Source organism: Dendrobium catenatum, unplaced genomic scaffold, assembly GCF_001605985.2.
Source record: "Dendrobium catenatum unplaced genomic scaffold, ASM160598v2 fragScaff_scaffold_689, whole genome shotgun sequence".
Classification (NCBI taxonomy): domain Eukaryota; kingdom Viridiplantae; phylum Streptophyta; class Magnoliopsida; order Asparagales; family Orchidaceae; genus Dendrobium; species Dendrobium catenatum.
This window is the reverse complement of record NW_021319151.1, coordinates 41073-57674: the sequence shown is the minus strand read 5'-3', so window position 1 is coordinate 57674 and position 16602 is coordinate 41073. Positions and strand designations below refer to the sequence as shown.

Below are 16602 nucleotides of genomic sequence, written 5' to 3'. Positions count from 1 at the left end.
AATACAAATGACATGAATAAAATAAAGCATCAAAAATAAAGCTGCTGAATCATGGCCGTCGCTTGACGACCCCTCCGGTGGTACGTATGTCGGAATCTCCTACGGATGTCCTCATCAGGTTGTGTGTCAAAATTTGGATGTATAGGGTTAGGGGTGATTATGTTTGAGAGATGGTGCATTTTTAAGATAAGGTAATGATTCATGAAGGTTATTGTAATATATTTAGGTGGTTTTGTCATCTATAATATAGCACAAAAGATGCATAATTAAGGTCTCCATATAATTAATTTGAAAGGAATATAAATGCAAATAGTTCATCTAAAGCTAACTTGGTTAACGATTACGAAGAAAAAGACGTCTTCTAGCACTCTACATTGATGAATGAGAAAGATGGTAAAAAAAAAAAAAGAAGTGAATGAGAAAGATGATTCATGAAGTTCGCTCCAGATAGATGACACTATTGTTGCCAGTGATTGTGTTGATAAAATTGTTGGAGAATACTATCAATGGTATTATGTAAGTGCAAATTTTTTAGCCATTTTTATTGAATATGCATGTGACTTTTTTATTGTCAAATATAAGATTGGTAGAATGGATTTCGATAGGTCACCCAAAAATCTGCTCATCATGCACAAATTTCGATGAATATTTGAATTAGAAATTTTCTTAATCAAATTCAGGATAATCCAAACTCCAATTTTAATCATCTTATTGTCAAAATAAACGTCTCAATGAGATAAATCTATCGAAACTAAAAGTATTCTGATCTGACTCCAAATGTGCTCAACTTAAGTGCTTGAAGCATAATTGAAAGCTTTAGGATATTAATTGGGTGACTAAGTGGGGAAGGAAAATTGGGGGAAGAGGCCGGCGGCTTGGGAGGAAATTTGGGGTGGTGGCCGGCGGCTTGAGTGGCCCAAGGTGGCCGGTGGCAAGGGGTTTTGGGACGGGAAGAGGTGAAAATCTGAGGATTGTCGTTGCCTTGATTCCACTCGCCTCTTTATCTTCAATACTCGATCTCCACACACAATAATCTTTGGACTAAATCTAGAACTCACAAAGAAATATAGTTTTCCCGTCGAACTCACTAAGAGATCTAAGAGAAGTGCACTCACAAAGAGAACAAAGGGAAGTATCTTTCATTCATCAATCAATAATCCCTACAATACAATGATCCAGCCTTTATATAGGCTCATCAAACATAAAGAAAATAAAAGACGACATTGCCCTTGGGCTACAACAAACACTAATTCTCTCATAGGGGTACAAATGGAAAAACAAGCAATACAAATGACATGAATAAAATAAAGCATCAAAAATAAAGCTGCTGAATCATGGCCGTCGCTTGACGACCCCTCCGGTGGTACGTATGTCGGAATCTCCTACGGATGTCCTCATCAGGTTGTGTGTCAAAATTTGGATGTATAGGGTTAGGGGTGATTATGTTTGAGAGATGGTGCATTTTTAAGATAAGGTAATGATTCATGAAGGTTATTGTAATATATTTAGGTGGTTTTGTCATCTATAATATAGCACAAAAGATGCATAATTAAGGTCTCCATATAATTAATTTGAAAGGAATATAAATGCAAATAGTTCATCTAAAGCTAACTTGGTTAACGATTACGAAGAAAAAGACGTCTTCTAGCACTCTACATTGATGAATGAGAAAGATGGTAAAAAAAAAAAAAGAAGTGAATGAGAAAGATGATTCATGAAGTTCGCTCCAGATAGATGACACTATTGTTGCCAGTGATTGTGTTGATAAAATTGTTGGAGAATACTATCAATGGTATTATGTAAGTGCAAATTTTTTAGCCATTTTTATTGAATATGCATGTGACTTTTTTATTGTCAAATATAAGATTGGTAGAATGGATTTCGATAGGTCACCCAAAAATCTGCTCATCATGCACAAATTTCGATGAATATTTGAATTAGAAATTTTCTTAATCAAATTCAGGATAATCCAAACTCCGATTTTAATCATCTTATTGTCAAAATAAACGTCTCAATGAGATAAATCTATCGAAACTAAAAGTATTCTGATCTGACTCCAAATGTGCTCAACTTAAGTGCTTGAAGCATAATTGAAAGCTTTAGGATATTCATTGGGTGACTAAGTGATCTCCAAAACTTGTATGCTTATAGTTAAACATGTGTTTCAATGAGACAAATCTAACATTAAAATTGCTTAATTTCAATATTGTTAACGTATTTAAATGCTGAAAGAATGATATATAATTAAAGGAATCAAGAAAGTGTTTCGGATTTTTGCTATATTTATGGGACATGTCACTCTCAAAATTTATAAATTGGTTCGCAACACGAGAGAGGTCTTTGGCTAGAGTTTCATGAGATTTCAGAGGGCTTGAAGAATGGACCTTTATCAAACCGCTGTCATACGACTACCATCGATTGATAATCATACTTCAATCATTGTCGCTTGACCATTGTCCTTCGATCACCATCATTAAACTATAATCTCCCGAACACTATCACCTGACTACAGTCTCTCTCGAACACCTTCGCCTGAGCCTGATCAACGTAACTTAATTATGGCCCCTCGGCCACCTTCGATTGGTTTCGATCCTTCAATAATCGTAGCTTGACTATAATCCTTTGACCACTTGCACCTGACTATGGTTCTCCGACCATCATCTCCTAATAACATCTATCTATCCTCCAACTAATGTTGTCTGACTACGGCCCTCTAACCAGTGTTGTCTGACTACGATCTCCTAACCACCATTTTCGGACTACAGTCTCTTAACCACTATCACTCTGTTACAATCTCCTAATAATTGTCAACCAACTATATCGATGTTAGTTAACTTTATTGACTATTATCACCGATAGCATCAATACACATCATTGCCTGTAAGGTTGATGCACGACATCAATATTAAGATTTATGTTGAACGTCTTGGTCTTGAGTATAAAGTGGCTCGTAAGGATTCTAAGAAAGATTAAAAATAAGAAGATTTGTTATAAAAATTGAATTTGACTTTTAATAGGACACAATGGAGAAAAAGGATTCATGTAGCCGACCCCACGTAGTGGGATAAAGGCTTGATGTTGTTGTTGTTGTTGTTGTTGTCTTGGTCTTGAGTATCATCTCCTCAAATGAAGACAATTAAATTGACCACAAATGATCTCTTGAATACAACTCTTATACCACAATGCTATCCTAATTGCCACCATATAATTTATTCTATATAGTTTATATCTACTTTATTTTAATGCGTCTTCCCCAATCATAGAGAATGACAATACTTGTAACCTATGATAAATGTTAGTGGAACCATTTCAATAATTGAGCTAGGTCTTGTGATCTTTCCCCTTTTCGATTTTTTCACATAAAAATTTTGGTCTTTTGCAATCGTTTTTTATGTATGCATTGGTTGAATCTTCATATTCAAATCATTAAAGATATGTATGCAGGAGCTATTACTTGTGTTCAAACACAAGGCGGTTTGACCAAGTATTTTCCTATTTTGGTTGGATTACATCAAAGATCAGCTTTTAGCCCATATCTTTTTTCTTTAGTCATGGATGCTCTCACTAGACATTTGCAAGAGGATGTACCTTGGTATTGCTAATGATATTCTTCTTGTTTATAAGACTAGAGAGGATGTTGAAGGTAAACTTGAATTATGGAGGTCAACCTTAGAGTCTAAAGGTTTTCACTTGAGTATATCTAAAATTGAATATATGGAGTGTAATTTTAGTAGCAATAGATCTATTGAGGGGATTGTGACTTTGGGCGATCAAGTCATTAATAAGAGTACACATTTTAGATATCTTGGATCTACTCTTCAGAGTGATGGTGAAATAGATGGGGATATTATCAGAATATCAGCAGAATTCAAGTTGGATGGTTGAAGTGGAGGAATGCATCGGGCTTGTTGTGCAATAGAAAAGTCCCCCTCAAACTTAAGGGAAATTTCTATATGATGGTGGTGAGACATGCAATGTTGTAGGATACCGAATGTTGGGCATTAAAAGAGAAGCATAATACTAAGTTAAGTGTTGCTGGGATGAGAATGCTTAGGTGGATGAGTGGCTTTATCCTTAGAGATAGGATACAAAATGAGCATATACGTGAAAATTTTGGAGTAGCTCCAGTGGAAGATAAAATTAGAGAGAGTCGCCTTAGATGGTTTGGTCACATTAAACGGAAGCCTTCCAATGACCCGGTTAGGAGAGTTGAGGTATTAGATTTGACTCATGTTAAGAAAGGTAGAGGTAGACCTAAAAAGACTTGGTTATAAAATATTAGAAATGATCTTACTTTATTAGATTTAAATGAGAATTTGACTTTTAATAGGACACAATGGCGAAAAAGGATTCATGTAGCCAACCCCACGTAGTGGGACAAAGGCTTGATGTTGTTTTTTTTTTTTTGGTTGAATCTTCATACAATACTAAATAGTGCCAATACATGCCATCCCTTATAAGCTCATATAATTTCATATTTACTCCTCACCTTGACTCATTTGTGCGTCTCCTCGGTTTTGAGTTGGCCTTGAAACATTCAGAGTAGTTACGTCCAAAAATTTTGCGGGAAGAACAGTAGCCATGAGAGGTGAAACCAAGCCACACCTCTGGAATATGAACATTCGTTTCAACTAGAACTCTAGCCATATATCTAAAAAGTCGAATAGTAGTAGCATCCACCTGCAAGGATTTACCAAAACTAAAAGCTAAAGAATATAGGTTGAATTTGCTGAGGCGGTGAAAAAAGAGAGGAAAAAGCTAACATGATAGGATCGATATGACAAAAGTATAGAGGAATATGCTTCTAAAGATAATTCTTTCAATAACATGATGTGGTTAATAAGCTAAATAAATAAGTCACCTATAAAATGTAAGTCTAACATTAATTTAAGTATAATCTCAAGACTTGGATGAACAAAAGAAAACTTATCGATAATAAAGAAAGTGAGTGGAATTGTTAGCTCAAAATCTTAGATTTAATGAAAATAAAGTAGGTTTAGCATGAAAAACAGAGAGCATCTTGTGTTGATGTATTTATGAACCTTACTAGAAAAACTAAGTGAAATAGGGACCATTAAAAAAATTGGTAATGTGCATTGAATTCTTGAAGTGTTCATACTCTAATCTTGCAACAACTTTAATGAAAAGTTGAGCAGAAGTGGCATGAGAAGTAGCCACGGATGCTCTAAAAGTGGGAGCTATAGAGGAAACTGGGGCCATCAGAATAAATGGTGGTGATGGATTAACCTCAACAGGGAGAACATATGAACCATAAATCGAGGAGTTGCTGATGAGTGCGTAGTGAGGATCGAGTTGCAAGAGGAGCAAGGAGTTCGGTCACTTGTGGCGTTGATCTAATTAAGTTGATGAAAGTAAGGTAGTTGGTAGGAGTGATTGAAAATATATGTGGTGAGCGAAGAATTGAATTTTGGTTGAAGACTGGAATCAACGAGGACACCATTCAATCATTCACGAAGAAGGCCATAGGGTTGAACCATATCCTATGCTTAGGAAACTAAAACCGAAAGTGTTCGCTACCAAGGATAGACCCTTCATATGAATGATCGAATGATGCGTTGTAGACAACAAAGAGTAGACTCGGCATGAGAGAGCATGTTGCTGAGGGAGAACACATCTAAGTGTGGGATGTGAGCTCTAGAGAGTGCATGTGATGGGTTACTAGGTTTTGTCCGTAAGGGGAGGCCTAAAGGTGAAGGGACGCATGTGAGGTGTTAGGGCTCCGATTTAGGTTGACCCAACTAATTAACCTTTTGATGCCTAAGGTTTGTTCGAATTGTTGATTTTTTTTTTAGGGTTGAGATTTCAGTCACCTTACACTTTGGTGCACTATTTTGAAATTCTAGCTTATTGGTTTTGTAAGGTTTTATTTGGCCTTGCTTTTTTCCATGTTTATAATTTTGAGAAACGGTTTTGATTGTTTGGGAAATCCTTAAAAAAAATTCCATTTTGTAAATGTATTATCTTTTAATGAGCACTTTAACTCCATTATGGAGTGACTCGCATTTCTATTTGAGATTATGATGGAGTGACTCAGATTTTGTCTTATATATGTTATTCATTTAACAAGTTTACCTGCTCTAAAAAATAAAACTGATTCCGCCTCTATTTATATTAAATTATTCATATAATGAGTGTGCTTATCCTAAAAAATAAAGCTAGTTTTGTCCCTATGTAGAATGTTTGTGTTTCCTAATATCCATGGAGACACATGACACCTTTATAAAAAATGTTTGTGCTTCATAATATTCATCTCTCATGGTTCCGAATATATGCATCCATGGATTTGCTCATGTATTCTCTGATGACACACTAGCTATAGAACCATCTTCCCAATTTTATTTTGTCAGGTACATAACGATTAGCTTTTAATGCTTGTCGGCTAAATACTATAAAGTTTTGGCAATAATGAAATGTGCTTCTTTCAAGGTCTCAGTTGCTCGACACATTTTGACTCCATGTCCATGGCTCATATAACTTGAATTTTACTTCATGATAAGATGTAGATTTGTTCATCTCAAAAACTATGTTGATTTGTGCTTATCCTGAACTAATTGCAGGTTGAATCAGTGTCATGTTATTGTAGAGTGGATGCAGGCCTGAAAACTGTGGCTGGGGCCAGAAAACTTGTTCCTGGGGCAAAGCTATGCATCCAACCTGATATTCTACCTAATGGTCCCAAGCCTAGAAGCCAACGTAGAGGGAGGTCCAGAACACAAGCTCCTTTTCTTCCTGGCCTTCCTGATGACCTTGCCATTGCTTGCCTCATTCGCGTACCTAGAGCTGATCACAAAAACCTTCGGTTGGTTTGCCGAACATGGAACCGCCTTCTATCTAAAAACTACTTTTATTCCTTAAGGGCGAGTATGGGCATGGCTGAAGAGTGGGTCTATGTTTTCAAAAGGGACCGCGACGGGAAAATATCTTGGCATGCATTTGACCCCATCAATCAGCTTTGGCTGCCACTTCCTCCTGTTCCTGCAGAGTATTCTGAGGCTCTGGGCTTTGGCTGTGCAGTTCTCAACGGCTGCAACCTTTACTTGTTTGGTGGCAAAGATCCACTTAGAGGCTCCATGAGCCGAGTTGTCTTCTACAATGCAAGAACAAACAAATGGTTTCGAGCTCCTAGTATGCTATGCAAGCGCCATTTTTCAGGATCCTGTGTCTTGAACAACTGCCTTTATGTTGCTGGTGGTGAATGCGACGGGATCCATGGAACACTTCAATCCGCCGAAGTATATGATCCAAACCGGAACAAATGGGCATTTGTTGGTGAGATGAGCAATGGAATGGTGCCCCTCATTGGAGTTGTTTACGAGGAGAAGTGGTTCATTAAGGGGCTCGATTCGAACCGACAGGTCGTAAGCGAAGTTTACGAGCCCTCTTCGAATAGCTGGTCGGCTGTTAACGATGGAATGGTGATAGGTTGGCGTAATCCAAGCATTTCAATGAATGGTAGGCTCTATTCCTCAGACTGTAGGGATGGTTGCAAGCTTCGTGTTTATGATGATGCCACAGATTCATGGAGGAGGTTCATGGACAGTAAGCTCCACTTAGGGAGCTCCCAGTCCTTGGAAGCTGCAGCTTTTGTCTCATTGAATGGTAAGCTCGCTGTTATTAGGAACAACATGAGCATCAGCCTTGTTGATGTTTCAAATCCTGGGATGAGCTTTGAGACCAACAGTGCCCATCTCTGGGAAACCATTTCTGGTATAGGCCAGTTGAAAACTTTTATGTCAAACCTGTGGTCTAGCATTGCAGGTAGGACTGGACTCAAGAGTCACATTGTTCATTGTCAGGTCCTTCAGGTCTGAAAGGTGATTTTTCTGCAAGTTTCTTCGTCCGCCCGGCTTGCCTTTGACTTCTGAAACAGGCAAAGAAATTTTGCCATGGCTGTTGGAAAAAAGCTTGATCTCCATCTCTGTAGGTTCATGACTGTCTTATTTAAGTTAAAGGTATAAATTCTTTGCAGTGTTGTCTTTTTGAGGATACAAAAGCCTTAGTTGCTCACTGCATCAGCAGTGACAGAGTGCAGAATGTGAGAAATTTTCAGAAATGTCTGCAGCTTGTGGTGATAATCTGGATTGCTGATTAGAGGTTCAAAATCAAGAGGTTTAAGATCAGAACATTGAAAGGAAAATGAAGAATATGATGTGTATCATTCAGTCTGTTTGGCACAGCTGCATTGTAGCTTTCCTGAGTCATTTGGTTCAGTTATTTTTTACTGTGATTAGGATTCCTTGCATTTGAAATATGAAATAAATAGCCGTTACACGATTAGGTTTTGAATCTTTTGCTAAGTTCACGAGTCCATACAGTGACTTCTTACATCTTGGAAAATCTAGAATGTTCAAGACCGTAGAAGCTAAATTTAGTTTCACGCCCAACTTTAATTCCACTTAGGCTTCTTTTGGATGACTTCTCAAAGCAGTTTTTTAGTACAAAAATTAATTTTTTTTTCTACTAGAAAGCTACTTTAAGAAACAGAAAGAAAACTATCTCAAACGAAGCCAAGTTCATACTCTTTAATCTAGCATTTAAAATGGGTTTCAGAGTAGGATTAAAAAAAAAATCTTCAACAAATTAAATGATGCACTGATTAGTCATTAGTTTAACTGCAGTGATTTGCTTCACTATGCTGCTTGTTATGGATAAAAAAACTAGAAAGAAGTATAGTAAAGAATTCATTGTAATCAAAATGTGATGAGTTTTCTTGACTAAATATATACTTCTTTATAGCTTAGCAACTAGATGGCTTAGCAGAAATTAGGCCATAAGATTAGGAGTTTGAAGGCTTCGGTATGGAAAATAGGTGGCTGTAAGATTGGGATTGCAGCATATTAGCTGGTGAATTCAAATGCATGTAGGTGATGTTTGATCTCACTAGTTGGCGAGTTTTATGAATATAACCTGAAAACCTATGATAATGGAGAGAGAGAGAGTATATTAGATCAAGTATTTGTTGTGTAGGTAGCATTGAATATACGGAATATCAAAATGTTCATTCTCATCATTTATTTATAAAAATTGAAGGCTACATAAAAAGCTATATCAATAATGGAGTAAAACATATATATCACTCAATGACTCTATAAACCTCCCTAGACATGTCTCACATTTTGGTGGCTAAATGGGAAATGACATTCCTCGAACCTGATTTGTTTATGAGTGAGCTCAATAGAATCTTGTGCATATATATCAGTAAGTGTGGGCGAGGTGGTGAGTCCTGCATATAGAGAGTTGATGTGGGCTAGCACCCTGGAGTCGCTGGCAAACCTGTGTTGAGCTCTACGGTCCCTTATTGAGGGAGGCGATTGAGCTTAGGTTGCGAGGTTGACAAGCTCCAAGGCCAACTGATAATGATAGGGCGAGTTGAAGATATCTTGAATTATTTCATTCTTTGTAGTTTAAATGGCAAATGGAATAAATGGTACTCCACTGTGAAGGATGATGAGCAGTGTTGTAGTTTAAATGGCGAATATGATCACTCTCTAAAGAAGTTTACACAAAAAGAGAAAATTATGAAGATGCCACTCAAATTAAACATATTTATACATCTAATACCATTCTTTAAAAAAAAAACTATCAAATTCACGCATTTGCACTTGTCATGATCAAATTATTACGATTTTAACCTAAGTTTAAATATGAGCTTGAGTTTTTCTATGATTTTTAATATTTGAGTGATAATTTGATGAATGAAGGCACGAAATTTTTTATGTTATTTGGAAAATTGTCCAAAAAATATATCAAAAATTTGATATGTTAAATTAGTTGATGAAAATAAATGAATTGCAAATCTGGGTATTAATGTGATAATTATTTTCTTTTTGAAATTCAAATCAAATTTCTTTAGATGTAGAATCGTATAATTATGTTTAGGATTTAGTGATACGAGAACCCAAAAAACGGCGGGTCGGGTCGGCGACTTTTCTTAATGCTACGTGTCGCTAAAATATTGGTGGCCGAACGTAGAGGAGCGTACGTTCACCGAACCAAATAATTGTTCATTCCACTATGAAGGATGATGAGCAGTGTTGTAGTTTAAATGGCGAATAGGATCACTCTCTAAAGAAGTTTACATAAAAAGAGAAAATTATGAAGATGTCACTCAAATCAAATAAATTTATACATCTAATATCATTCTTTAAAAAAAATTAACTATCAAATTCATGCATTTGTACTTGTCATGATCAAATTATTACGATTTTAACCAAAGTTAAAATATGAGCGAGTTCTGCTACGACTTTTGATATTTTAATGATAATTTGATGAATGAATGTACGAAATTTTTTATGTTATTTGGAAAATTGTCCAAAAAATATATCGAAAATTTGATATGTTAAATTAGTTGATGAAAATAAATGAATTGCGAATTTGGGTATTAATGTGATAATTATTTCCTTTTTGAAATTGAAATCAATTTTCTTTAGATGTAGAATCATATAATTATGTTTAGGATTTAGTGACCTAATAAGAATATTTATATTAGGGTTATTTTAAAATAAATTAATTTTTTTAAAATAATCATAAAATTCAATAAGAAATTTGGATTTTTGTGGTGTTTGTTTTATTATGTTTAATAACATCATGCCTTATACGTCATTCTTTTAATTTTTTTTTAAATAAACAAGATTGGGTTAGCTTATGGAGAGTTTAGAAAAATCTGCATGAGCTCTTTGTGGTTAAATATTTGATCCTCTTATTTCCTCCAATTTGTCAGAGGTAAGGGTGTAAAATTGGGTTAGCATATCGGGTTCTAATTTGACCAAAGTGTGACATGATATGAATGTATTTGACTTGAATTTGATCCGTTTATCGTCCGGGTAAAAAATGTTTAACATAAATTTGACTCGAATCGAACCCGACCATCAACTTGTTTATCATATAGATTCTACTATTTTTTATGCGTGACTTTTCTATCAAATGCAACCCGTTTCTTCAAGAAATGACTCATTTTACCCGAATAAAAATAATAATCAAGTCAATTTCCAGTTCTTCAAAAAAATCTTGACCCGCAAAGATCTTCAACTCAAACTCGATTCGAAAATTAATCAAGTCATCCGGGGCCCAAATATTCTTAGTGAAATCCCTAGGTTCATGATGATTATTTTTAACTTAAACAATTAAATTATATAATGAAATTAACCTTTTACAATTATATACAAATTAAAAGGAGGTAATTTTCGTATATTATTATTTTTGTATTGCTAAGGTGCAAAAATATTATATTGCTTGAGAATACTCTTTGAAAACAAATTTAAATTTGTAGGGCAGCTCCAAATAGAGTTGTCAAAATGAGTTTTTAGGTCCAGTTCAAATCCAAATTGACCTGCCCTCAATTGATCCAACTCAAATCTGACCCAATTACACAAATGGGTTAGAAATCTAACCAAGACCTAACCCTCCCCAAACCTTGGCCAACTTGACCCAACACATTACTAGGGTGAGTGCAGAGCAAGCAAGGTCGTGAGGTACGAGGAGGCTAGCAAAGGTGCGAGCGCTACCAGTGCGGGTGCAAGCGCAGGGGGATTGGGGAGAGGTAGGCAGCAAGTGAGCCACCTGTCACACCCCAGTTTGACTCACCCTCTACCACGAATTGGAGTATAACAGAGAAAGATTTCAATGTATCAAACTCCACACTTAACAACAGGAAGCATGTAATATACCTTATTGAACCTCAACATAATTAAAACAAATACATAGCTCTACTAAAACTTTTAAGATTCATTTACATACCCAAAAGTCTTTACATCTAGCATTCAGATCTCGCTTTAAATCTCTTGCACCCCAAAACGTACTTACATCAAAAGAACTGTCACCTCTTTTATTGTCCCAAGGGCACCTTCCCCTTTCCTGCAGTACAACCACTGCTAATGAGTTTGGCTCAATGAAATAAGCAAGCAAGTTATAAGAAATAATGATGAACCATTAAGAAATACCATAACTATGCTAACATAATTAAAACACATATTGAAATGTCATATTGAGCCTGAAAGTGCCTAGCATTATTATTTATCTTACCAAAATTATTCAACATCTTTAAATAAGTTATAGAATGGTTATAAGCTTTTGCACCATTCAACTTTCCAATTCAAGGTTGAGTCTAATTTTTCAACTTTTAGAATGGAAGTTGTTCTCTCATTCAAGGTTGAGTCAAATTTCTCAACTTCTAGAATTAAGAGGGTAGGCTTACCTCATCAGGTCTTTCGCCTTTCCTTGTACGGGCCTATCCCCCATATAGAACTTATTTCACCTTTTATATAGTCATCCTTTTTAGCCCTAATGACATATGCTTTTGATGACATAGTTGCACTTTAGCTGCCATTGAGCTACATTTTAGTTGCACTTTAGTTGCGCTTTGGTTGTACTTTGGTTGCGCTTTGGTTGCGCTTTAGTTGCACTTTGGTTGCGCTTTAATTGCACTTTTTGCTCATTCACTAGTTTATGAATATTTATCCTTTTATGCTTACGAAATCATTAACATTGCTAAAGATTACCCTTTACATAAACAATTTCATACATATACAACCATATTCATACAAAATAAATTAGAATACATGTGATCATAAACATAATAAAAAAGAAGTGCAATAATAAAACATTTACTAATTCTTATAATCTTGTTTGGGTATCTCATCTCGTTCTCTAAGGAAGTCGGGTCAATTCGTTCTCCTAAAGTACGCTTGCCTCATTTCCTTTTTTATACAATCTAAATCATAATTGTTGATCATTCAAATTTGCATTCAAATAACATATAATAATTTATATGAAAATCTTATAAGTTTACCTCAAAGAAGTTTTTTTTTCATTCACCCCAATGTGACCTCTCTTCTCCTAAGTCTCCTTTCTTCACTTTCCCTCCTCACCTTTTTTTTTTCAACCCAAAGAGTAACCAGTTACATCAACTTAGCCTGCATCAGTTTCCACCACTCTTCCGCACAACCAGCTTCAGCATTTTATGAATTCCAACAACTAGATTTCAAAAATTTATTATCTGAAATCCTCCTTCAAAGAATCTCACAGCAGCAGCCTCAACAAGTGGCTCCCGCTACTCAGCTTGAAGCTGGCTTCCGATGTCCATGGAGGGACGGGTAGGGAAAAGAAGCTAATGTCTCCACAAAATAAATCACACTATAATAACCTTTCTAATTCCACTAAACCTTCTCAGTCATTCTCAGCCCTATAATTTCCATCAGCTTTATGCATGTCGGTTTAAGTGTCATTGCTACAGTAATTGAGTGAAATTGCTACAGTAATTGAAGTGCATACTATTAAATAATTTACTAATACTTAGCCTTTAATCTAGCTGTCATTTAAACCATAAACTGCAATTAAATACAATCAATTAAACAATTAGTTTCATAATTTATAGAAGTAAAATGCTTGGAATTAAAGTGGAATGTATATAAAAATAAGCTAATATTTAGAGGAAGTTGAAGCTTGCATTATTTTAAATATTTTTTAGAACATTATAAGTTATTGATGCGGGCAAGAGATCTAGGGAGCCTATACCCCTCGCCCACAAAGGAGGGCACGACGGACTTCTAACACGAACTCGAGAAAAATGACGAAAAGCAATAATAGGGAAGAACAAACTCTTATATTTCAAAATAAAACTAAATAAAATAAACTAAGACGACAACTTACAAACAACACGACAGACACCCTAAAGTTGCTGCACTTAGAGAAGAAGGTGCAGTAACAATTAATAAATTGTTGTCAATTAATTGTTATTCATTAACTATAATATTAACTATAATACTAAACAGTTATTTAAAAGATACCTATTCATAGACATTTAAGATATATTGATACCAAAATTACTCGAAATTCAATATCAAATTTGATGAAAATATTTTTGATACTTTCTATATGTGAGAGAATATAGGGGAAATTTGTATGTTTACCTTTTTGGACCAAAATTTTGGGTATTATACCACCAGTATGGGTGCGTGTGTGGGGACGCGGGACGAGCTGGGCTGCACGGTGGTCATTTTCGAGTTAGCGGTTTGACTTGGACACAACCCGATTTTTCAAACGGGTCAGAAATTAGAATCAGAATTGACGTATTTGTTAAACATAACGAGTCAAAATCGGATTTTTCGGGATAAATTTTTAGGTCATGTCAAAAATTGACACACTTAACTCCAAATGCTAGCCAAATGGAGAGCTTGCTCAACCCTCACCAAGTCCATGAAAGTAATTTACTAATTTACAAATTTATAACCAGCTAATATTGAAAAGAACAATTTCACCCAATTAAATATTTATAATTGTTGCACCTCGGAATATTTTGTTTTATTTTGAACTAAAAACAAAAAAATTTACCTGACTTGAAAATAATTCCACCATTATTTTAATATAGGAAATTAACTTTTTATTCATGCAATTGTAAAAAGAAAAGAAAATAAAAAGCTCCGTCGTTTAAATCCTCTGCCCTCTCTTCATCATCTTCTTCTTCGATGCAATCCCCTTACTCCTCTTCTTTCCTCACCATGAAACCTTACCATCTCCTCCGCTTCATCTTCCTCCTCCTCTCCCTCTCCTTCTCCTCCTCCTTCCCTATAAACATCTGGCCCAAACCAACCAACATCTCATGGCCCATTCCCCACTCCTCCCCTCTCTGCCCTTCCTTCACCATCCACTGCTCCCAATCCTCCCACCCCCACCTCTCCCGCGCCATCTCCCGCTACACCGATCTCCTCCTCGCCGACCACCACCAGCCACTCCTCCCCCCTTCCCTCCCTTCCTCCCCTCACCCCATCTCCTCCCTCTCCATCTCCATCTCCAACCCCTCTGCCCCTCTCCACCACGCCGTCGACGAATCCTACACCCTCTCCATCCCCCTCTCCGGTCCCGCCTTCCTATTCGCATCCACTCCCTGGGGTGCCATTCGCGGCCTCGAAAGCTTCTCTCAGCTCACTTGGTCTGCTGATTCCCAGATCCTCGTCGCCGCCGGAATCCACATCTCCGATCGTCCCCTGTTTCCGCACCGAGGCTTGCTTCTAGACACTTCGAGAAATTTCTTCACGGTGGAGGATATTATGAGGACGGTCAGGGCAATGAGTTACAATAAGATGAATGTTCTTCACTGGCATATCACAGATTCTCAGTCGTTCCCGATTCTTCTTCCGTCGGTTCCGGATCTCGCAATCAAAGGCTCGTATGGGCCGGAGATGAGGTACTCGCCGGAAGATGTCCGGCGGATTGTTGACTATGCCATGGGCTATGGCGTTCGAGTCATGCCGGAGATTGATGTGCCTGGTTAGATTTCTTAATTCCTGTCTTATATGTTTCCTGTTCTGCGTTTAGTACTAAAATTAAACTCTCAAACAAACTCCAATAAAGTGCTTAAATAAGATCGGGAATTTAAGCGCCTAGTAAAAATTAGGGTCATCAAAATGTGGTGGTGGGTCTAGTTTCGGTCTATCCAGACTTGATCTGATTTGAATCCAATCCGTTTTTTGCAAACGGATAAATCAGAATCCGACCGCTTTAGGTCTGGGTCAACCCGAACCCGACCCGTTTCAAGTATATTTTATTAATTTTTTTATTTAATTCAATTTATTTAAACCTAAATCAAATTAAAGTAAGATTTACTTCAATCAATTTAAAATAAATCAAGTTTAATTTAGTTTTGGTAATATGATTTATTATTTTTTTTTAAAATAGCAATTACTTATTTCATAACAATCTATTAAAACCGTCCTAAAATAATTAAAAACTGGTCAAATAAGATTAATTGATTTCAAGTTTCTGGGTCAACTCGAACCCGACTAGGTTTTACAAATGGGTCAAAATCCCAAACCCTGAACCCGAAATTTTCTGGTCGGGTTTGGGTCAAATTTTTAGCTCATGTTAAATATTGACACTTCTAATAATATAAGATTGGAGAATTTTTGCAATATTTAATCTAAATTCTGGCAAATAACCAAAATGATAATTTTAAGGCTTGGTTTCGAGTGAAATTATTATGTCCGAAGTTCGTATATGACTGTGTATATTATGTGCATAGTATATATACACTCACAGTCCTGATGGCACTTCTTGACCGAACTCCACACATAATAATTTCTCTAGTATGGGACAGTTTTTGGCCATAATTTTTTTGCTGATTAGAGAAAAAATTTGTGCAATAAACTTTCTATAGAAAACAATACGAAAAGTATTTCAAATGAATCATAAATTCACCGCAAATTTTTTTTTTGTTGCTTTAAAAAAAATTCTGTGCTAAAAAGTTGTTATATAAAAGAATGAGAAAATTATTTCAAATAAGTTTAAATTATAAAAAAAAAAAGATCAAGAAATTCTAAATCTAAAAAGTTTAAATAATTTGTCCATATTTTAATTTTTAAAAATAAAAATCTAGTTTTTTGGACTTCTGGTTGATTTATGTTCATTATGACGTCTTTTCGATCAGGATCTTCTTGCGTAATTTTTTTATTAAACCACATTTTCGTTCCATTTTACCTTAATTGTTAGATCCAGACTTCGATCGTATATAAAATAAAATTGGAAAAGTATTACATTGGAAAAGTATTACATATAAAAAGTAAAAAAATTATGCTGCACATGCCCCGT

At 35.9% G+C, this 16602-nt stretch overlaps 2 protein-coding genes across 2 annotated transcripts; both read left to right on the top strand.

Moving 5' to 3' along the window:
* Nucleotides 1-6577: 6577 nt before the first annotated feature.
* On the top strand, nucleotides 6578-8307 carry LOC110105209 (F-box/kelch-repeat protein At1g55270; the record flags this gene model as incomplete). Its single annotated transcript, XM_020834601.2, is given in 1 exon segment — nucleotides 6578-8307. A coding segment is annotated over 1 exon segment (1255 nt), but the record flags the coding sequence as incomplete, so codon positions are not given.
* Nucleotides 8308-14467: 6160 nt separating this feature from the next.
* Nucleotides 14468-15313, top strand: LOC110105219 (beta-hexosaminidase 2-like). The gene has a single exon (XM_020834619.2). It carries the CDS (start codon nucleotides 14484-14486, stop codon nucleotides 15288-15290), a length of 807 nt encoding a protein of 268 aa, XP_020690278.2. The 5' UTR covers nucleotides 14468-14483; the 3' UTR covers nucleotides 15291-15313.
* The last annotated feature ends 1289 nt before the right edge of the window (nucleotides 15314-16602 follow it).

Coding starts and splice junctions, on each gene's coding strand:
- LOC110105219 (XM_020834619.2), top strand. CDS start 14,484: ATGCAATCCCCTTACTCCTCTTCTTTCCTCACCATGAAACCTTACCAT.